Source organism: Branchiostoma belcheri, unplaced genomic scaffold, assembly GCF_001625305.1.
Source record: "Branchiostoma belcheri isolate BF01 breed outbred unplaced genomic scaffold, Haploidv18h27 scaffold63, whole genome shotgun sequence".
NCBI classification, from domain to species: Eukaryota; Metazoa; Chordata; class Leptocardii; order Amphioxiformes; family Branchiostomatidae; genus Branchiostoma; species Branchiostoma belcheri.
In genome coordinates, this window is record NW_017804276.1 from 1,218,912 (window position 1) to 1,243,410 (window position 24,499).

General features: G+C 40.5%; 1 protein-coding gene across 1 annotated transcript in view; it reads right to left on the reverse strand.

Moving 5' to 3' along the window:
- Positions 1 to 24,499, reverse strand: part of LOC109483203 — a 53,624-nt gene that overhangs the window by 1,662 nt on the left and 27,463 nt on the right. The window contains exons 19-32 of the mRNA XM_019786184.1: positions 23,733 to 23,918; positions 18,353 to 18,517; positions 16,969 to 17,118; positions 8,803 to 8,964; positions 8,245 to 8,337; positions 7,425 to 7,607; positions 6,785 to 6,909; positions 5,935 to 5,979; positions 5,551 to 5,660; positions 4,445 to 4,551; positions 2,937 to 3,130; positions 2,114 to 2,260; positions 779 to 881; positions 141 to 220 (exon numbers count right to left, since the gene is read on the reverse strand). Coding sequence (XP_019641743.1) covers positions 141 to 220; positions 779 to 881; positions 2,114 to 2,260; positions 2,937 to 3,130; positions 4,445 to 4,551; positions 5,551 to 5,660; positions 5,935 to 5,979; positions 6,785 to 6,909; positions 7,425 to 7,607; positions 8,245 to 8,337; positions 8,803 to 8,964; positions 16,969 to 17,118; positions 18,353 to 18,517; positions 23,733 to 23,918 — 1,850 coding nt within the window. The remainder of the gene's footprint in view (positions 1 to 140; positions 221 to 778; positions 882 to 2,113; positions 2,261 to 2,936; positions 3,131 to 4,444; positions 4,552 to 5,550; positions 5,661 to 5,934; positions 5,980 to 6,784; positions 6,910 to 7,424; positions 7,608 to 8,244; positions 8,338 to 8,802; positions 8,965 to 16,968; positions 17,119 to 18,352; positions 18,518 to 23,732; positions 23,919 to 24,499) is intronic.

Here is a 24,499-nt window from a genome sequence, read left to right on the forward strand (position 1 = left end):
AGAGATAGAGAGAGAGGGAGAGATAGAGAGAGATAGAGAGAGGGAGAGAGAGAGATATAGAGAGATAGATAGATAGATAGATAGAGAGAGAGAGAGAGAGAGAGAGAGAAATGTCATGCTTTGACACGTTGTAGACCTACCCTTGAGCTGATCTTGATGACTATGACGGTGACGATAAGAAATATCCCCATCAGGCACATGTACACCACAATCAGCACCGCTGGATCAAGTTTGAAAAGGATAAAATCCAGAAGTTGACTTTGATGATGCAGCAACCTACACACTATTCTAAGCTAAGTCATCCAAAACAACTATCTAGTAACGTATCACTGTCTGAAGCCTTAAAAATGAATCCAACCACTTTTTCTGTTCTACAAATGTACCAGTAATATTGATGTCCTTGAGTTTTTTACCATTGCATTTGTCATTTAAGGGAAATCTACATGTATACTCGTACGAAGTGCCAAGGCTAATTTAGTCTCCACCAGACTCTTTTTGCAGGCTGAATAAATTGTAGAAATCGGCCTAAAAAGGGGATCATAATTGGCAAGAGGAGTTTCCCGGCCATCGAGGGTCTAAAAAAAGCACCAGTTGGACCCTCGATGGCCGGGAAACTCCTCTTGCCATTTATGATCCCCTTTTTAGGCCGATTTCTACAATTTATTCAGCCTGCAAAAGAAGTCTGATGGAGACTAAGGGTAAATCAGGTTGTGGTACGGTTGCTATAGGGCGTCCCGTGTATGCAACGTCGCATGTGAATAGGTATTACTAATCTTACCCACAACAGGCATAGATCCTTTGGCTGGTAACACATCCGTGATGAAGACCAGGGAGACCACCATGGACAGCAAAATCGTGATGCCATACGAAACACGATCTCCCTAATAAGTACATAAATAGGTTTGGACGGTGAGTTACTTCATCTTTCTCACTTTATAAATCCTGTGCCGTTTTGTGTATGACTTTTCATCATGAAGAATGTAACGTATTGAATTTGAGCATTGTCACACTTTCAATTTTTAATTTAATTTTTTTAATCTATTTATTTTTATTCATATACCCAAGCAATACATACATACACGGAACCATACTTTACAGAATGATTCAAATCACAACAAATCCTTGATCATAACAATAATTATAACAATGATTTAAGTCATAACACATTCTTCATCATAACAATAATCATAACAATGATTTAAGTCATAACACATTCTTCATCATAACAATAATCATAACAACAATTCAAATCATAACAAGTCCTTGATCATAACAATAATCATAACAATAATTCAAATCATATCAAATCCTTGATCATAACAATAATCATAACAATAATTCAAATCATATTAAATCCTTGATCATAACAATAATCTTAACAATAATTCAAATCATATCAAATCCTTGATCATAACAATAATCATAACAATAATTCAAATCATATCAAATCCTTGATCATAATAATAATCATAACAATAATTCAAACCAAAACAAATCCTTGATCATAACAATAATCTTAACAATAATTGAAATCATGTCAAATCCTTGATCATAACAATAATCATAACAATAATTCAAATCATAACAATAAACATAAAAATAATTCAAACCAAAACAAATCATTGATCATATCAATAATCATGAGCATTGTCACATTTCAATTCATTTCCATTCGGAAAACGCCATGATTATTTTACTATATTTATTTATGACGATTTACCACAGATTGACATAACAGGTGACTATCACCTTTTCAAAGATGTCAAACCTGAGACCAGACTGTAATGTTTGAACCACTCACACCGGGAAGGTCCCCTACTCTTTTCGATAAGGGTGGTGGGTTCTTTAACGTGCGTGGGGTGTGGCTTCTCCCAAACACGGGACCTCCATTTAACGTCCTATCCGAGGGACGTCCCTAGCCGAAGCTAGGTACTCATTTTCACCCGAGTGAAGTGAGGAAAGTCGTGTAAAGTACCTTTCCCAAGGGTACAACGTCGCGGCGCATGTTTGGACTTGTTCGGGTACGACCCGGAATCGAACCCGGGTCTCTCCGTTTCATAGTCCAGTGATGTACCACTACACCACACGACGCCACCATGAGAAATGTACTAACCTGGTCTATTGGGAGAGTGAATGTGATACACATGAGGATGGAGAGGATGATGACGGGGGACAGAGTGGTGCAGGAGTGGAAAGTCGGGATGCGGTCAAACAGCACACTGATGCAGCCTCGTCCGAACACTCCGCCTTCGACGCTTACCTGGTGAAGAGAAAACAAAAATCCGGTAAAGCAAAGACAAAAAAAAAGGTGTTCGCTCACTCGATGGCTTTATTCGGTGGTTATAGCAACTGACAAGGCTTTATCACACCATATTCACCTCGGGGCGGGTCATTAACCCTTAAGTAATTCACAGACCCCTTAACGGACTATGATATCAACATGTAGAACAGACAAATATCGTTGAAGAGGTTCATTAGTCACGTAGAATTATCAGTTAGTAGAATATTCCTCAATCAGTGACTGTTTTTGACAGGTAGAAACACGTACTTTCAAATTTTAGATGTCCACTGTACATCTTGATCACGGAGTGACCTAGTCTCGCGAGAACACGAGACTAGGTCGAGACTTGTGTGGATCTTCTGGCTTCCCCCGCCTCCTTGCGGAGTAGGGGTAGGTAGGACTTGGGCAGCTCCCAACCTTCATTGCGATTCATCCCAACATTTACACGCGTTTGGAGGTACGTGTCTCTACCTTTTAAAAAGAGTCACTGATTAATTTCAAGTTTCAAGTTTTATTAATAAAATCAGCCTTGCAGCCAGTTCACAAGTCAACCAAGCTGAATAACACTGATTTTTACAATTTTGTACATAGTAAATACAAATAGAATTAAGGAATATTCTACTAACTAGAACAGACAAGCAAGCAAAATCAGTACCGTCCATTTGGCGTTCCATTGGTCTACAACCTCTTCCATTTGATCGCCACATTTCATGAAGTTTTCTATGTACGACATGGAGTCCTTCGGTACGCTGTCGCCCTGTGGATCCGGGCAGTGAAACCGTTCTACTCTTGTTGTCGTCCCCAGGCACACTGGGCACGACATGGTGTCAAAGGGAAACAGAGCTGGATCTGCAGCAAACCCAGGCAAGGAAGGGGGTTACAAAAAAGAAAGAACTTTGAATTCTTATATTCTCTGTTGATGTCGGTAAGCTAAGATTTTATAGACATCTAAAACCTGTATACACAATAGAACGTTATCTTCACATCAAAGACTTCGATGTTAGATCAGCCATATGTAAGTTAGCGCACGTACATTAGAAATAGAAAAGGGTTAACGACAGAATATGTAAATATTGTACAGGAAATGCAGTGGAGGATGAAATGCACTTTTTTTGTCATTGCCCTTATTATAGCACCGAAAGAGATAAGTTTTTTGAAATGGTCACCAAAATGTTCCCTAGCTTTATTAACCTTCCCAGCCTACAAAAAACTGCATTTCTATTAACACCTCCAAATGCATATATCTCGCAAAATGTCGGCCATTTCATACTCCACTGCACACGGAAAAGAAATCAAACCCAACAACAACTACAAATGTATATCAAAAGTAGCATTAGAATTACTTGTTATCATTTTCACTGTTCATTTTTGTTATCATGTTCTTGCAAATAGCCCTCGGGCATGCAATAAACTTTCAATTATATTGTATGTCACATGAAATATCTACATGAATGATCATAAGGATGTGAAGATATGATGATATCGTCTTGATATGGGTTTTCGTGGCATTCCACCGGTACATTGAAAACTGATACGTCATAATTAAGAAATCGGAGGTTTCAAACGTCTGGAGTTTTTGTGAATTTATTGGCATAACAAATGGGATGATATGAGTTTCAACGGGCCTAGCAAAAACCTTGCACACTTAGACAGGCACATAGAAACAGTGACGAATACAAGGAATGAGAACATCTTATGAATTGCAGTATAGTAACTCAATGTCGGACATATCGCTAGTAGCATCTCTGGCATGTCGTTATCATAAAAACAAAAACACCTTCATTCATTGTCATTTCGCACCATGATCCCTAATAGTGATTTGCATTGATCTTATTTTTACACCTGTGCTCTAAATGGACTCTAAATGCTCTAAATGCTCAAAATTAGATCAAGAAGGCTTAGATTCGCAGGACACTGTCACAGGAGCAGAGAGGAGATTGTGGCTGAGCTGGTACTGTGGACTCCCAAGCATGGGAGGAGGAAGGCCGGCAGATCGGATGCAACCTACATAGACTGCCTCAGGAGAGACACTGCTTGTGTCAAGTGATGGAAGACAGAGAGTGTTGGTCAGCCATTTTGTCTCGAGGCCAGGGACACCAGGACTCGACATAAGTCGAGTAAGTCAAGTCTAAATGGTTATAATTTGTGTCATTGAAATCTTACCGAGGTCGCAGGTTGTCGTCAGGAGATCCACGATGTCCCACCCAACCTCTCCGTCACTGGTGACTGTGACGGGTGCATCTGGAAACGTGCTGAACTTGGCATCTCCGCTGTGTGGACACAAAATGCAGTCAGGTCATGTAGAAGATGACTGATGCAAACTAATGTCCACCTGCCTACGTGCTCAGGCCAAGATCTGGCCCCTTGGCCTCTCCAGCCAGTTCTATCAAGGACCAAAGTCTCAGCTCCCCGTAGGCCACACCAATTTAATTTGTTGGTTCTCGGATTCGCCTCTTCATTTTTCTGATTTGCAAAAAAAAAAAACCCAACAGATTCTGGTTCTGAATCAACTAAAATAACGCTCATATTTTGCCCCCAACAGCTGAGGAAAGTCCTTTTCTTCTTAGTTGTCACAGTTTTCCTGATACAATGGTTTGATTAAAATTCAAAATTCATTGTTAAAATATTAACCCAGCCTTTCGTGTTGACTTCATGGCTCCTATCGTACCATTTGGGGCTATAATAGGATGCCTAGACCTGTTTTTATTTTTCAATTTTTTTTCCGCCCTGCCGCTTCATATTTTTTATGAAAAAATCCGAGAACCAACAAATTAAATTGATGTGGCCTTAGGGTGAGCCATCTGGCCTTCCCACCTCTTGGGCGCTTGGGCGGTCTTCCCCGGGGTGTGGGTCTGGTCAAACTAATTATATGAGATTAAAACAGAGACGGTGGACGATATAAACTACCTGTTACGTTTGACCAATTGCTGACGTCATTGTAAAGTATCCGTAAACGGTAAAGTCTCGTCAGTGAATAAATATAAGGCCACGTGTCCGTAATCTCGCGGGTTTTCCTTTTCGTTGTGATTGGTCATTTTTTTATTCCAGTGGTCGTTGGAAATTTGATCCTTGAGTTGAAATTAAGTTCAGCACCGTGAAATGATTAAAGCCAATGATGTCTCCTCATAGATGTACAAATTTACTACGCAATGTTAGGCAAACTTACCACATATTTTGGTAGACTACCAGATTATGGTTGTTTTTTTAAAAGCAATCTCAATCAGACTGGTATACGTACTTAGTGTAGATGTATTTGCAAAGTTATTTACTTCCTCATGAGGTAGATATTAGGTATCCACACATCCTCTGTGGTCAGCACCAGCTGGGTGACGTCCCCGTACTTTGCTGGAGTCCAGGACAGGCGACTGTCCTTCCAACGCTGGTCAACCAGAATTAAACATGTTACATGACAAAGTGATACATGACAATAACATGCGAAAATAAACACACGCAAAATAAATACAAAAAAAAGAATAGGAAATTAAGAAAAAAACAAGTGTTGGAACAAGAAGAATGGTATTCAGAAAAAGAACATGAAATGGTATCAGTATGCATGCCAAAGCAACGAGGCGTATTCTTAGCGGCTATATTGTTAATAAATATAACCCATGCTGCTATGAAATGATAATTAATGTAACTTCATAAGGACTCACCAGACGGAAGGCCACTGATCCAAACATATGCTCCTCTTTTTCATCCTACAAAAATAAAGAAAAGACGTGCAAAATGTAGATTTTATGACAAAACCAGCTTAACGGTTGTATTGTGATAACGGTGCCAATATTTCACTCTGTCAATCAAGTGAAACCCAGTGTCCGACCACTCACTTCGGAAACCAAACATACAAACCTAGCGCCACCCAAATCAATATTTGTCCCGGAAGTAAAACCAAGTAGATCAGTGATGGCTCGTTGTTGACAACGCGCTCAAACTGTACATATACCAGAGGTGCAAGAGTATACATTTTACTTTACGGATTACAGTGCAATCGTATTAGAATACAGTGCAATTTTACTAATGACGTTGAATCAAGTGACTTGGACACTGCTTTCCTTGAGTTTCAAGATGGCGGACGCCGCCGCTGACTCACATATTTTTGTCTTTTTCGAGCGAATTCGAAATGATCCTTCTGCAGTAACATGCGCTGTGTGTAGTATGTAGTGATTTGATAAAGGTCTATCTACGAGAACGGTCCAAATTCGCTCAAAAACACAGAAATACGTGAGTACGCTCCGTCAGCGGCGTCCCTGGAAAACCGGGCCCAGGTTACGTCATTCAAAGTCATTAGTAAAATTGCACTGTATTCCGTAAAAGTGCACTGTATACTAATACGATTGCACTGTATTCCGTAAAATTGCGCTGTATACTAATACGATTGCACTGTATTCCGTAAAATTGCACTGTATACTAGTAAACTTGAACTGTATTCCGTACAATTGCACTGTATACTCTTGCACCCCTGTATACATACGATTGGAATTGAATTCGAAAGTGTAAACTTACTGCATCGATTATTTCGACCACTGCAGCTTCGAAGGTGATGTTGATATTTCCTGTGCCTGGAGGTAGCTTAGAAGAGTACCGGTCTTCGTCTAGTAGTGCATTGGACAGCTGCAAGCTGTAGTCAGCTGGGTAAAAGCAATGCATACACCAACGTAAGATTATTTGTTTAAACAATTTTAAGATCTACGTGTCCCTAGCCGCTGATGCATGCTATGCATTTTACATCTTAAAGCCATGATTATATGGACATTTGACATCCACGAGCACATGAATTTTCGGCCGTTTAAAAAAATGTTTTCAACCATACTGTAAATCATACAAAACAGTTGCAAAATGAGCAAATATATACCGTAATTTGCAAAAAGAATATTGGAAAACGATACCAATGTTGTAGAATGCCAAAATCAAACAAAAAAGACGAAAATGTAAAAAAATGGATTTGAAGAGTAGATTATTCGCCATACCATACTCTGTGTCCTTTGTTCAACCTTCATGACCACGTAGATTTCATAATGAAAGCAACTTTTTTTTTTGCAACACTTTTTTTTATTCGCACGCTCGCATCAGTTTTGGGGTTCCCAGAGGATGTCATCCATATAATCAAATCAACATGGCCTAATGTATATATATTGTACTATACCTGAGCACCTGATGTCCGTTTTGCTCCACGTCCCGTTCGGTGTACATGATATCCGGACCTGGTCAGTCTCCAGGACGTAGCCTGTGTCACACGTGATGAACACCGTCTCCCCCGGCAGGTAGAAGTTCCTCACCGGGCTTCTGTTCCCGAACGTCACGTCGGGAGGAGCGCCGCACCCGATGGCTGGGGAAATGTGAGATCAGGGGTGCCAGAGTATACAGTGCAATTTTACTGAATACGGTGCAATTTTACTGAAACACAGTGCAATTTTACAGAATACAGCGCAATCTTATTAGTATACAGCAGTGCAATTTACTGTATACTAATACGATTGCACTGTATTCCGTAAAATTGCACTGTATACTACTACGATTGCACTGTATTCCGTAAAATTGCACTGTATTCCGTAAAATTGCACTGTATAATCTGGCACCCCTGGAGATTGGAGTATAATATACATTTACAGACATGTAGTTATTCTATTTTCTGACATAGGAGTCTGATATCTAATGAAGGGAAGGGGGGAGGGGGTCCCTACATGTACATCTCCTGACTGCATACAATTACATCTATAGGCCGATCCCATAGCCCCACTAGTCACATGTAGGACGCTGCAATGTAAAATAAGAACACTGAAATGTACATGTTTGACGGACATCATTCAGCTACTCTCTCATTGGTCGAACGACTAATTACCAGGTTCTTATTGGTCAAACGGCTAATTACTATGCTATCATTGGTTGATGGACAGACACCTGGCAATTGCAAGTCACCTTGTCACCAGTATACCTGTAGAAGTGAGGAAACAAAACTGTCTTACCGTTGCAAGGCCTCAACCCGCATGGCTCCATGGCGACGATATCCTTTCCCTTTGACTCAGTTTTGACCAGGCAAAATGGCTCCTCTGCATTTCCTGCACCGAACAACTCATCAGTACAATATCAACAAGAGTTCAGAGATCCATTACCTCCATGAAATATGGGCTTGACATGTAAATTTATTCTTTAATTATGCAAATGACCTCTACATTAACATAAAAATGCATCGTGATGTTAACTTTTGATTAACTTACACATGTCCCAAGTATGAACTTCCCATCATTTACCACTAAGGCGTCATAGAATTTTCAGACCTACCCACATATCCAAATATCATAACAATCCATCCAAAGGTTCAAAAGTTATGTCGGCCGCAAATGTCCGGAAACACACACACACAGATACACACACACACACACACACACACACACACACACACACACACACACACACACACACACACACAGAGAGATACCATAAACAATACCTCCATTTTTCACGGAGGTAACAAACGAAAGCAATAGACATTTGCACTTGTATACAGGGTAGATGGGACTTACCTAGCGGGAAATTCCTACAGTAGTTTTCCTGCGGGTCTGCCCAGCTGTACTTAGCCATAAGATGATCAGACAAGAAACTGGACCACTTCAAGCACATCCTCCCACTCTCCTCTGGTAAGGTCGCTGCGCCCTTGTAGTTCTGGCCATTGCCGTAGTAACAGTCTGGAACAATACGTGGGTAATAAAGTGGGGTCGTGGAAGGTAGCGGCAGAGTGCCCCGACTCGGAACCAGTAGGTCCCGTGTTCAAGTCCTGACATGCCACCGATTTTGTGCCCATGGGAAAGGCACTTTACACGACTTTCCTCACTTCGCTCAGGTGAAAATGAGTATTGCAATATGGTGGTATCATTATATAAGTTGAAAAAACTTGAGTGTGCCGCCACCACGTCTTGTGATTGCATGTTGGAATATGTATAAAACAAAAAACAATATGTTACAACAATATTACGCGTGGCAAGAGACAACTGTGTCCATTCTGTTGACGATGACTGTATTATGAGACTGTAGTGTATCATGAGTGGAACTGTAGTGCGAGATTTGTGAAGTGTGAGTCCGGAATGTAGCAAGTACACAGGACGAGTAGGGACCAGCACTGTGCAGTACTTGTTGGACATGTTTACATGTTATTGTTGGCGTTGCAGTGATAGACTTAGCTAGAATATTAGGTTAGTAGTAGTAGTAGTAGTAGTAGACTGGTTTATTAGTTTAGAACTTAGTTGTTACCTAAAAGCCTCCAGGCAGCCGTGACAGGCTGAATTGTGAGGCAATTTTACAAACGTATCAGTTTTGTTAAAAACGTTACACTATAATACAGCATTAAAGTTGGCATGTTCACACATTAAAAAAATTACTCGAGTGCTATACAAGACAAAATACATATGTAGCAATGTCTAGTAAGATTCAGTTATAAATTGCTTATAGGCATACTTGGATAAAATACGAGTACATAATATTAAGTAATTGTTAAGATTTGCACATGAACCAATACATTTACATCTTATAAATTACTTATGGACATACTTATAAAATACAATTGCTTTTTAGATTATTGGTACGATCTACGATCAGGTTGACAGCAAACCATGCCGAAAGAGAGACCTAGAATAAGGTTGTTACAATAACAACAATTTTGATTCTATGAGACCTTTAAAGAAGTAAACAGTACCTTCATAGGGTTCCAAGTTGACGCAGGATGTACTGTTTAGCAGATTGCAGTTTGTCGATTCGAAGGAGGACCCGTTGGCGAAGACTGATGGGCAGGACGACGTGACTTCTTCGCACCACGAGCGGCAAGGTAGCTGCTTTCGTACCCTTGTAGGGAAACGATATATTATCAATAATTTCAAATACACTTTATCTCAAATTGTTCGTTTCATAACGACGCTCGACAATTCAAACTTCTACAGTTTATCCAAATTTCTCTAAACTTATTATTATAAAACTTATTATAAAATTATTTTAACTTAGAAAAATTACTTTAACCCAGAAATCTTGGAAAAGGTGGGACATTACGCGGAACATTACATTAAAAGAGAAGTCAAGCTCTTTAGACATAGTTTTAGACATAGCTACAGCTTTAGACAACTACCTTTTATCGCGTATATTTTAGTTATTTTATACTCTTATTTCAATGTTCTTTTATGTTTGTAATTTGCAATTGGCCAATTGCAATTAGCGACACTTAGGACCTTTTGTTGGGGTGAGTCCTTGAAATAAAACTCTTCGGCCACGTTTGTCACTTTACATGGCAGTAAACTGGGCAAGTAAAACCAATGAGTTTATAAGGAAATGAGACCTCCAAGGGTATTTCAGAATGACATTAGACTTAATAATGGAATTCGTGGCGTTTGCATAAAACTATGGCCCTACAATAGAAATTCTAATGTAATCAGTGTTACTGGTAGACATTCTGAAGCAGAAAGAAATTGGTAGATCGGAGGTGGGTATATTGAGGAAGCAATACATTATTATCTTTGTATTAGCCTAGTATAGTACCCTTGTATGTTCCTTATGCATGTATGTCTAAGTCAAGTAGTGCATCTTTTGTCTTCAATTTTCTACATACGTTTGTTATGTGCCTGTTATATCTTGACCTGTACCTAGCCCGTCGTGGCATGAATGTACAATAAAGGTATTTCAATTCAAATTATTTTCCGAAATTTGTATACCAGTTACATAGAGCTGAACAGCGCAGGTGAGAGTGGAATACATTAAGGGGTTTTAAAATCGTGACAGCTTCGGTACTGGTGTTATAATGAGATTGCCCCTAAGGAAAATGTAACTCTTCACACAGGAGCGGCTACTCTTTTAAATCCAAATTGACGTAAAAAGTGCCCCTAGGTCCACCCACACGTAGAACACGACAGCCACATTTTGGAAAACTGAGAAGAGTGATATTTCTTTGTTCTATTGAGTACCGCGGCATCAAGTGACACAACTTCTATCCTTCATCCGACAATGTTAATTAGTCAGCCTCAGCGCCGCTTTTTGATGGCTCTATACTATCTCCTACACAAGACAATATGCCTATACAACGAGTCTTTGCCGTAAGACTCTCAGGACTATCTGCCTTTACTGTTGTGCCCATGTGAGACCTTTTGAAATTGTATTTGTTGTTTGTGTGTTTGTAGATATACTGTAATTATCATGTTACTGTCATGTACTGTAAGTATCAGTGTTATTCAGCATGTTCTTGTACTGCTGAGAGACTGTTTTTTTATGAAATAAACTGTTGAAACCGTTGAAACATCTCCTCTCTCCTTGGGACTGACAGCCCAATTAACTTCAAGTGTGACGACAGATCTTTTTACACGTTGCTAAGGTGATGGTTCTAGTAGATGTACAAATATCTGAGCACAAACCATCCTCTTGGAGCGATCACTACCAGATGGTCCAGTGAATGCAAACGCGTCAATCATAATACAGTCGTGACGGGAAACTCGGAGGTTAAGCCAGAAAAACATAATATTATTCATCACGCTGTAACATGTTTTTGTAGATTGGTTCTCGGGGTGAATGTACTTACTCATGAAAGTTTTCCAGACTCTCACAGAGAGAGCGCTCTCACGGCGCTCTCTCTGCGACCTGAAATTGGCCAGAGCGCGGAGGTCGCAGAGAGAGCGTGGCGAGTGCGCCACTAAGTGGAATTATTTTATTATTATCTTATTTATTTTTTTTGCTGTAAACTTGTGACATTTATCATAGTAGATATATAGCATTCTTACTTGGAATGTTTATCTTTTTCAAGACAATTATGCACCGTAATATCTCCTCCAACTCTGGCACGAGAGAAAAAAGAAAATAAAAAGCGGGCTCATCTTTAGTGCGTCAAATCAAGCACTGGAAATTCTCTTTGAAAGAGCTATATGGTGATGAACTATACCGATGATGAGATTCTGTGGACGTGGAACATCCTGCGTCATTAAACATGCGTCAAATTTTCAAGCCTTCTGAGAGCGATCACTACCATATGGCCCAGTGAATGTTAACGCGCCAATCACAATACAGTCGTGACGGGAAGCTCGGGGGTTGAACCAGAAAAACATGATATTATTTTGTCATGCTGTTAACATGTTTTTGTAGATTGGTTCTCTGGGTGAATGTACTTACTCATGAAAGTTTTCCAGACTTCATGCATCCACTACATCAATTAGCGAAGGCCCCCATTCCACCAGGATGGCGCTCTCACGGCGCTCTCTCTGCGACCTGAAATTGGCCAGAGCGCGGAGGTCGCAGAGAAAGCGTGGCGAGTGCGCCACTAAGTGGAATTATTTTATTATTATCTTATTTATTTTTTTGCTGTAAACTTGTGACATTTATATAGATATATAGCATTCTTACTTGGAATGTTTATCTTTTTCAAGACAATTATGCACCGTAATATCTCCTTCCACTCTGGCACGAGAGAAAAAAGAAAATAAAAAGCGGGCTCCCGACCTTTCGCGCCATCTTTAGTGCGTCAAATCAAGCACTGAAAATTCTCTTTGAAAGAGCTATATGGTGATGAACTATACCGGTGATGAGATTCTGTGGACGTGGAACATCCTGCGTCATAACAATCGTCAAATTTTCAATCCTTCTGAGAGCGATCACTACCATATGGTCCAGTGAATGCAAACGCGTCAATCATAATACAGTCGTGACGGGAAGCTCGGGGGTTGAACCAGAAAAACATCATATTATTTTGTCATGCTGTTAACATGTTTTTGTAGATTGGTTCTCGGGGTGAATGTACTTACTCATGAAAGTTTTCCAGACTCCATGCATCCACTACATCAATTAGCGAAAGCTAGCGCTCTCATGGCGCTCTCTCTGCGACCTGAAATTGGCCAGAGCGCGGAGGTCGCAGAGAGAGCGTGGCGAGTGCGCCACTAAGTGGAATTATTTTATTATTATCTTATTTATTTTTTTCGCTGTAAACTTGTGACATTGATATAGATAGCATTCTTACTTGGAATGTTTATCTTTTTCAAGACAATTATGCACCGTAATATCTCCTTCAACTCTGGCACGAGAGAAAAAAGAAAATAAAAAGCGGGCTCCCGACCTTTCACGCCACCTTTAGTGCGTCAAATCAAGCACTGGAAATTCTCTTTGAAAGAGCTATATGGTGATGAACTATATGGTGATGAGATTCTGTGGACGTGGAACATCCTGCGTCATAACAATCGTCAAATTTTCAAGCCTTCTCAGCGATCACTGCCATATAGTCCTGTGAATGCAAACGCGTCAGTCACAATACAGTCGTGACGGGAAGATCGGAGGTTGAACCAGAAAAACATCATATTATTTTGTCATGCTGTTAACATGTTTTTGTAGATTGGTTCTCGGGGTGAATGTACTTACTCATGAAAATTTACCAGACTCTCACAGAGAGAGAGCGCTCTCACGGGGCTCTCTCTGCGACCTGAAATTGGCCAGAGCGCGGAGGTCGCAGAGAGAGCGTGGCGAGAGCGCCACTAAGTGGAATTATTTTATTATTATCTTATTTATTTTTTTCGCTGTAAACTTGTGACATTGATATAGATAGCATTCTTACTTGGAATGTTTATCTTTTTCAAGACAATTATGCACCGTAATATCTCCTTCAACTCTGGCACGAGAGAAAAAAGAAAATAAAAAGCGGGCTCCCGACCTTTCACGCCACCTTTAGTGCGTCAAATCAAGCACTGAAAATTCTCCTTGAAAGAGCTATATGGTGATGAACTATACCGGTGATGAGATTCTGTGGACGTGGAACATCCTGCGTCATTAAACATGCGTCAAATTTTCAATCCTTCTGAGAGCGATCACTACCATATGGTCCAGTGAATGCAAACGCGTCAATCACAATACAGTCGTGACGGGAAGTTCGGGGGTTAAACCAGAAAAACATCATATTATTTTGTCATGCTGTTAACATGTTTTTGTAGATTAGTTCTCGGGGTGAATGTACTTACTTATGAAAATTTTCCAGACTCCATGCATCCAGTGCATCAATTAGCTAAGTAAGGCCCAATTCCACCAGGACGGCGCTCTCACGGCGCTCTCTCTGCGACCTGAAATTGGCCAGAGCGCGGAGGTCGCAGAGAGAGCGTGGCGAGTGCGCCACTAAGTGGAATTATTTTATTATTATCTTATTTATTTTTTTGCTGTAAACTTGTGACATTTATACAGATATATAGCATTCTTACTTGGAATGTTTATCTTTTTCAAGACAATTATGCACCGTAATATCTCCTTCAACTCTGGCACGAGAGAAAAAAGAAAATAAAAAGCGGGCTCCCGACCTTTCACGCCACCTTTAGTGCGTCAAATCAAGCACTGAAAATTCTCTTTGAAAGAGCTATATGGTGATGAACTATACCGGTGATGAGATTCTGTGGACGTGGAACATCCTGCGTCATAACATGCGTCAAATTTTCAATCCTTCTGAGAGCGATCACTGCCAGATGGTCCAGTGAATGTAAACGCGTCAATCATAATACAGTCGTGACGGGAAGCTCGGGGGTTGAACCAGAAAAACATCATATTATTTTGTCATGCTGTTAACATGTTTTTGTAGATTGGTTCTAGGGGTGAATGTACTTACTTATGAAAGTCTTCCAGACTCCATGCATCCAGTGCATCAATTAGCTAAGTAAGGCCCAATTCCACCAGGATGGCGCTCTCACGGCGCTCTCTCTGCGACCTGAAATTGGCCAGAGCGCGGAGGTCGCAGAGAAAGAGCGTGGCGAGAGCGACGCTGAGGCCCCCATTCACTAGGACGCTCTCAGAGCGCCCTGAGAGCGCCGAGGTCGCCATATCTAAATTAATTTGGGGGTCGTTGTGCACTCTCACGGCGCTCGCCGCGCTCTCTTCGCGCTCTCACGGCGCTCCCAGGGCGACCTTGACGCTCTCTCAGCGCTCTGGGCAATTTGAGATCGCAGAGAGAGCGCCGCTAAGTGGAATGGGGGTATCAGTGACTTATCCTAAACCTATTGTGTGACAAGTGTGACAGGTAGACCCTAAAACATGTACATTGTACCATATTATATGCTTTGGGGGAATATAAAAATCTCGCATTAATGGAGAGGACACTGGGTGTCATCACACACGGCCAAAAAAAAACAAAAAACAGTAAGAACCCAAGACTTCCATGACTTCACAGGGAGAGAAAAAATCCTAGTTAAAACGGGTAGTTCAGAATGATATTGCATGAAACTATCGCCCTACAATACAAATGTCAATACATTAGGTATCTGTATAGTAAATAGATATTGCCGGTACAATCGCCCTTTGGCGTAACACACCAGCTTTGCAGCTAGGCAAGCAGCGCGGCGCCATCTAGCTTCATTGCACCGAACCACATGTGACACGCGATTGGTACACACAGGAAAGGAAATCTATACTGACACCGTTTGCCAGACTTAACTGCCATTTTCATGCATCATTATTATGTTTACCGAAGGAAAACATATTGTTTTTGCTCAGTTTCTTCTTCCTCTTCTTCGTCTCCAAACAGTGACCAATATTGTCACAACATTGATGTAATCCAACACTAGTTACCATGGTAAAAGACACAGTGTCTTTTACCATGGTAACTAGTGTTGGGTTACATCATGTTGCAATTTTACAACAGTAGGGGTTTATACCCCTGTCTGGCCATATACATTGTATATGAATGTGTTTGAGTGAGAATTTTAGAACAGAGAAGACCATATGCGGAGGTACGTATTAAACATTATGCAAATGTTGCCTAAGTTCTAATTGACATATTTGTTTTAAATTTCCATGCAGATGATTCACCTTAAAGTGGGACTGATCGTGATGGTACAGCGAGGCATGAGCAGAGCGCAGAGGAACGGTCTCAGATGGGGGTGACAGGGCGGACCGGCGGCCTTCATCGCCTGCCACTGCTGAGAACCCTGAGCCTCGGCGGTGGTTTGGCCGAACGCGTTGGGCCATGTGGTCTTCTGGTAGCCCAGATCTTTACAATAGCGGTAGAACTCGTCAGGGACGTCCGAACACCGCGGGGAGGTGGGTGGATCTGTTTTGTGCGATGCAAAGAATGTTTCAAACGCACTGAACATAATGGCGGGAGAATAATTTACTTTAAAGTGCTCATGACACCAAAATATGACCTCAACTGATTGTAATGGACATAACTAGTATTACCTGGCTAACAGACACATTTACAAGAAATATGCATGGTTCTCCTGTTACATTCGAAATTCTAATGCCCTGCCTTGGAAAGTCAGCACAATCCGGTACTGATTTGCATCTCTACATTTACATGTTTGTATTTTTTCCTGAGCAGACGTCATCCAGTGATGTCAGCTCTGGAAAAAGCACAGAAATCTAAAAATAAAACACAAATAAAAAATAAGTTTGGCCCAAAAAGGTTTCTTTCATTCTGAAATCTACGTGGTTTTGAAGGTTGAACAAATGACACAGAGTATGGTTTGGCGAATAATCTAGTGTTCAAATTAATTTTTGTCTTTTTCGTTTGATTTTGTTATTCTACGATATTGGTATCGTTTCCCAATGTTTTTCAACCTACGGTATATATTTGCTCATTTTGCAACTGATTTGTACGATTTACAGCATGGTTGAAAACTTTTTTTTGAAACGGCCGAAAATTCATGGGCACGCGGATGTCATCCATATAATCAAATCAACATGGCCTAATGCGAAACAAATCCTACCCGGTCTTCCTCCTTCACAAGTCGTCACTGCTCGAAACGATGCCGAGAATCCAGACCGCCGAACGCTGGAATCGGACACAAATTCTACAGACAACGTTTTCGCCCAAGCTGAGGTGATAGGTCCTGGGGACGTGTTCCCGCAGAATTTTCCTGTAACATATGATGAAAAAAAAGACGAAATGACTTCCATCTTCAATTTCTTTTATTATACAATTTTAACCGAAGGAAAACATATTGATTTTGCTCAGTTTCTTCCTCTTCTTCTTCTCCAAACAGTGACCTCTGACCTGGCCAATGGCCTCATTTGTTGACGCCTGTCACCATAGTAACTGGTGTTGGGTTACGTAATGTTGCCATTTCATAGTAGGCATTTAGACTCCTGTCACCATATACATGTATGTGAATGTGTTTGGATGCAGACCATATCTGAAGGTAAATATTATGCATTTTGCTTTGCAAACGTTACTTTTCTAGTTTATTTCATATTTTTAGATTTCGCAAATACTATGGACGTGGGAAAATAAAATACCTAACTTAGATATGATTGAAAATGAATAAAACCAGAAAGGTAACATTTGCAAAGCAGTAATGTTTACCTTCTCCTGGTATAACCCAACAAACTACTGCACTGTTTATTCTTACTCAATGTGAGATACATCCATATGTATGGTGACCAGGCTCTCCAACTTTGTTCTACTACATTGTACATGATATAATCAAACAGCTGGTCACTGAGTGACTTTATTTGTTTGGAGAAGAACAAGAAACTGAGCAAAAACAATATGTTTACCTTTCAGTGTGAAGGTAAGCATAAATATGCATCATAACACAAATGCAATATTGATATACAAGAGAATGTCCAATACAGAGAGGTCAAAGAAAATACCGCTAACGTTAACATAGACTACAACACGGGGTATTCCGTATCGCCCAAGGTATCGGCATGACCGCGGGTCGGGCGATCCGAGGGAGGGTCGGGAGGGTCGGGACCGAGGGCGATGACCGAGGGTCGGGACCGAGGGCGATGTGGAATACCCCGTGTTGTATTTTACTTATGTCATACCCACTCATAAAACGCACTTTTCAATGCAAGATGAGCCAAAAGTTGGTGCCCCTTAACCCTAAAATGCAACATCGATTCCAATGTCCGTATTCTGTATTCGGATTTTCGAAAGCGGCAAACGCAGTAAGGGCAAAACGTGCGTTCGAATCGTTCTATGGAAGCCATGGAGCCCGGGCCGTACCGTAAAGTACGGACCGGTCCGGAACCCGTTTATATCGAACGTTATCGCGGCCCGGGTATGATATAAAAGGTAATATGTGATGGTTTTAATTCTATAAAATAATATCAACTTTCACGCGGATCACCAAATGACCGTCTTACCTATAAGAACATCCCTGTTGTCTGTTCCATCACGATTGTACACTGCCACGTAGTCCCAGATACAGGTCGGATTGATCTCGGACTTTTCAAGGTCAAACTGGTCGAAGGTCAAACGTACGCAGTTGCCAAAGGTGGCCTCTATGTTCCAACGGATGTGTGTATTGTCTGTGGAAGAGTCATGAAGCAAAATATTTCTAATTAATGCTTTGGTCCCAATTGGAAGAAGAGGCCCTGCCGGGTAGTTTTTTGGCACTTTTAGGTGACCCCTACGTGGTCTTGTGGAACACCCTGCGGGTACCGAGCTATTTTCTGCCCGGCCGGGATCCGAGAAGAATTTAGTTCTGACAAATTCTACCCGGGCCCCGCTGACAAAAAGACGCCGAGACCTAACAGTGAGGACACCGAGAGGTCTCCTTCGGTTGCCGGTAGTCCACCGGAACAATTTGCTACGTCACAGACCAGCCGGGACTACATCCCCGACGGGCACCGGCGCAATGGACATTGGGACCAAGGCATAAGACAGAATAGTTTGAGAAAGGTCTGACCATGGAGGTAGAAAAATTTACCTCCATGGACATACTAAGTAGGGCAGCATTTCATGGATGAACTGAAATAATGTAGCGTGTTTGGGGTGAATGGAGACCGAATAATGAGGAGGTTCACAGTTACAACTGCGCATGCCCAGTGTCAAAGGTGAAGGCCCCCGAAACTATACCAACATATACAGGTCCAGACGTGCTTTGTTTTTTCTATGAATAAATAAATAAATAAACAAATTTGTTTATGGTTCCGGGTCGGAGTTTAATTCTGACCAGGGTTCCAAATAGTGCGCAGTAAATCGCCGGATCTGCGAGGTTGTCACGCTAGGTTTGGCTGCCCATAGCTCGGTGATCGCTGTAGATTTTCAACTAGGTTTTGAATTGATCAAAAAGCCTTGGGATTGTAGTGTTTTTCGGCGCGGTGAAGTTGGACGGCCAGCGAAGCGTTTTTGGTATTAGTCCGCGAGCAAGGGTGATGCGGTTTGTCGCCTGATGACCCAAATAGCTGCGTTCTATGTGGAATTTCTAGGGGTTCGCGTCACCGGATTTTGTGAAAAACTTATCGCAACAACCTATATTTTTTTTCTGTTTTTCAGAAACAGAAAGTAGTAAGCTATTTCAGCATATAAGCCGTTAGCCTGGGAAAATTCGTTTTTTCCAAGCAGGTCCGTTGAAAAAACTGCAAAAAAACTACATTTTTCGTATCCAAAATTTACGTTTAACTACAGTTTCTACCCAAATTATAGAGTCGACGGACAATAACCAAAATTGTATCGGAAGCCGGCTGGAAACCTCAGTTGACTGATGTAATGAGATTTCCCGGCGTACTTTTTTTGGCGGAGTTATAGCCCTTCGGTCTGAGGGTGTCCGCCGGATCCAAAATCGTGAAAAAAACTCCGGTCCGAGACCTTAAGTCTCCGGAGGCCTCCACCTTTGACCTATTATTACCCACAATTCATCTCACTGCACATTCATGGCTTTCACTCTTCCCATAATGCCTAGTAAACATCACGGATATGATGTAAGATGCAGATATACGTAATGTGACAGTGCAAGTAGGAAAGTCTTCGGTAGATATAGAACGATAGAAGGCACGTCATTTTCTCTAATTCCAACAAAAATGCTATTGTGGCATGCGCTTTATACTAGAGAAATAATTCAAAACAATAGTTGACCAGTTTGTCGATAGAACTTGTTGGAAATGTTACATCAAGGAAGGGGGAGGGGTGGTCATACGTCATATCCGTGATCTGTACTAGGCATTATGGGAAGTGTGAAAGTCATGAATGCACAGCCTTAATTTTGATCCTCATGACAACAACAAATGATAATTTTTTAAATCAGGGTTAAATTCAAACGCCGACGATGAACACATACTTGGGTAGTTGTCAGGAAAGCCGGGACTGTTGAACACCCCGCTGCCGGCCTGTAGTTTGACCTCAGTCTGCGGTACTCTGTCCGACACTGCCGGGACTGTGGGCGGCTCCTCCGACCCTGGTTGGGGTCCCGAGCCTTGCTGACCGCACGCAAATGTAACGAGGACGAGCAGGCCACTTATGGACGAAAGCCGCCGAGTCATACTGTTTTAGTGCAGTGACCCATCAGAACAATAAGCAAGACAGAAGAAGACAAAAATCTGCAAACCCTTTGTTATATCATACATTGTATAGCAATAAAAAGTTCAAAACAATATCTCAGTAACTCGAGCTTATACAGCCTAATATAGATGATGAACTTTTATTGACACAACAAAAAGTACAGCGACCTTCGTAAGGTCGATAACTACACAAACAGACAAGGCAATGATGATAACAATGAAACATGATAATAATATTTATATTGTAGTCAAAGTTCAACCCTGCTCAAAACAGGGTGCCATTAGATATCAGCAGCAGGGAACCCATATTTTTTGTCAATATGCTATGTAAGGAGCATCTACTTAGTACACACTCACCTTAGCTGCGTATGGAAAAGCTTTGCGTGCAAATTCTTCTAAATCACTCGGCGAAACGTCGCTCTTTGAGTGGGTACCAAAATTACAAGATCCATACAAACGTTTACCAGTATCTGTCTCACGTCTTTGCGTAAGCGTACCAATTTATTATAAAGGCCGCCTGAAGGAGTAAGGCCACAGCAAGTAAATTCTATGGATGACATCCTCCCCAGATTCCAAATCTAATGCGAGCGGGCGAAAAAAAAGGTGAGCCGAAAAAAAAACAAGGTTCCTACAATTTAAAATTTTGACTCAATCATTGCACAAATGGTTTTAATTCAATAGGAACATCACATATACACAGCCAGCAACACATATCATTGCATGGAAGTAAGAAACAAAACATTAAATCAAAGCCTTTTCTTGTCTCCTCTCTTCATATTTATCTGCCATCCACCTTCCGGCACGGCAGCAGACATATTTGCCCATTTTCGATATGTTGACCACTGTCAGAAGGCAACAAACTTTTTTTTTCAAAATCAGGCGAAAATTAATGCGCGCGGTGATGTCATCCATAAAAATTACTTGTTGTGGCCTAAGAGCTACACTGCACGGATGGTTTCCAAAGGGCAGGCCGACGCCGGTTAGACAAGGCGGCGTGTATAGGGTGTGATTAACCGCCAGCTTAAATCATCGTGCCTTAGGGGACACGGATTGTCGCATGCAGCTGGTTCATATCACTGTCAGAAAAATAACAGCAAAACAAAGGAAAGTTTTAAAGGCATTCAGGGCAGTTTTTAGGGCTTGGATTTTTCAAAGTCAATATTCTAGTCATTTATCTACATACTGAGTTGAAACCACACTGTCCCACTGGATATTGACCCTCATGGAACAAAAATATCAGAAATGCTGACGGAAAATGCTTACTGGAAGGGCCCTACGCTGATTTTTAGGGTACCACCCATAAAATAAAGGACTCATCTTGGAGCTTGTTTCTGCAGTTTTAAATAGACAAAGTATGAAATATTGATTGAAATGTGCTAATGTCAATATCATAAAGATGCTAATGTCAATATCATAAAGATTGCCTTATTCAGAATTATTCCACTTTTGCTGCTCTGAAATCCCACTAAGTTGGATACCTTTAAAATAAGGTCTCCAACATGTAGCCTGATTTTGTCTCCAATCCTTCCCTGAATGTTAAGCTTAGCAATTTTGCAGTACAGAGTAAGGCAGGTTACTCCCATAGTGTGTTTGTATGTTATATAGTACAGAATTGTAGTCTATGTCATGTGTTGTACCATGTATAACTGTTGTGCATTACAGTTTACTATGATCAATTACACAAGAAATAGAGCCGAACATTTTGTATATTTTACCTTTCAAAACAAACACCTAATACATAAACGTAAGTCTGAATGTACTTTAAGCTAAGTCGTAGATCATTAATCCAATCTATAATACCACCACCAGTCACTTCATGAAACTGTACTTATTGATACATACCACAAATATAAGTTAGGCCATGTTGATTTGATTATATGGATGACATCCGCGCGCGCATGAATTTTTGGCCGTCCCCCCCAAAAGTTTTCAACCATACTGTAAATCATAAAACAGTAGCAAAATGAGCTAATATATGCCACAAATTAAAAAAAAAATATTGGACAACGATACCAATATCGTAGAATGCCAAAATCAAACGAAAAAGACAAAATGTAAAGAAATTAATTTGAAGACTAGATTATTCGTCATACCATACTCTGTGTCATTTGCTCAACCTTCATAACCACGTAGATTTCACAATAAAAACAACTTTTTTTCGCCATTTTTTTGTATTCGCACGCTCGCATCAGTTTTGGGGTTTTCAGAGGATGTCATCCATATAATCAAATCAGCATTGCCTTAGAGTTTCCCAAAACGCACGACCTTGTGATAAAATGCAGGGTTAGATATTGTAGCTATCATCTTGAAAGTAGAATACTATTGCATGGTTAGTAATGCTTGTATGGTCATTACATAAAAACTATCAACAGTTTCAATCAGTTGCAACAGAATGTACCTATGTAACAGAGATTGTTATCAAATAGCCATTCAACTTGTAGAAAACATGCAGTAATTAATGCACTTGTTCAACATAATAATTATCTAGAACACTAAACCTTGTAGTATTAACCACACGTCTCTCAGACAACTATTACATAATTGTTTTTTTTGGTTAACTGTATAATGTAATAGTATTAATTGATAACTGTATAAAGTAATGTTATTAATTGATGTAATAATTGATGCTTAATGTGTAATTTACTATGTTGATAAGATATGTTTTCCTGTCGTATAATGTCCTTGATAGCATTTAAACGTGTATGTAAATAATAGTTGTATTTTATGTACAGGACTCCAGGAAGAATATAGTGATGTATATATTATCACTAATGGGAGATTCCTAAATAAACAAACAAACAAACAAACAAACAAACACGTCTGCCGATCCGCAAATACACTGTGTGATTAAAAAGCCGATAACATATATGCACAACATCACATTATATCAATTTTATATTCGCTATATAAATGTATACGTACCCTTGCAATTAACAAGCAAGTTGATATACATGTAAGTCTAACTGTAGGTACTTCGGGTAAAACCACTTGTTGACAAAACACTGTTACAGTTACCATAAAAGTTACATTCTTAATTATAAAAATGTCTACGCAGAAAGTACTACATTCAGATATCTTGGACACCATGCGTATTTCTTGTTTTACTAGGATTATATCCTTTACTTCATTCCATATCAAGTTGTGCACAACTTATATTCTAGCCGTACATTGAAAATGAAATGTTTGACTAAATATTTCGATCTAACATGATTTTCAAGTTTAAAGTATCATTCCTCCGTGTTACCAACAGCAAACCTGATGATGGGAATAGAGACGACTAGGAAGAAGACATAGAGAGTCATGCACACCCTGTCTAAGACCATGGCTAGTTTCTGGTACTCCGTCTTAATCTCGCCCCTTTTGCCGCCCGTCTTTGCCGGTCGCGAGGTGGCGAGGTTGTTCACGGCATCACCCAGGGATCTGATGGAGTCTCTCAAAGACAGCATCAGTTCCGGTTGGTTGTTGGGTTCAGCCGGTGTTGGTTCACTAAAGATTGGCGTACAAGTAACGAATTAGCAGCTGACGTCAACTCTGTTTGTTTGTATTTGTTTTAAAAAAGGCCTTACGAGCCCTCTTCAGTATAAAATCAAGTTTAGGAGACAGTAATGCATCAGTATCAGCATACTGTAAACTATTCGATGCATGCGTTGTTCCCATATTAACCTACGGTGCTGAAGTTTGGGGCAAGATCGGACTAAACGACAACTCTCCAATGGAACAAGCACATTTAAAATTCTGTAAGTCTCTCCTTGGCGTAAGAAAGAATGCCAGCAATCTTGGTGCAAGGGCAGAACTAGGAAGATACCCACTGTGGATAGAAGTGTATACTAAAATTTATTCATATTATAAAAGATTAGTTAAAGAAATACCAAAAGAGAGCTTACTATATGAAGCTCTATTAGTGCAGCAAGACCTGCACCGATGTAAAATACCTTGCTGGTTGTCAAATATAAGTACTTTACTTTACTCCAAAAAGACAGAAACACATCATCTGCTCAATCTGAACTAAAA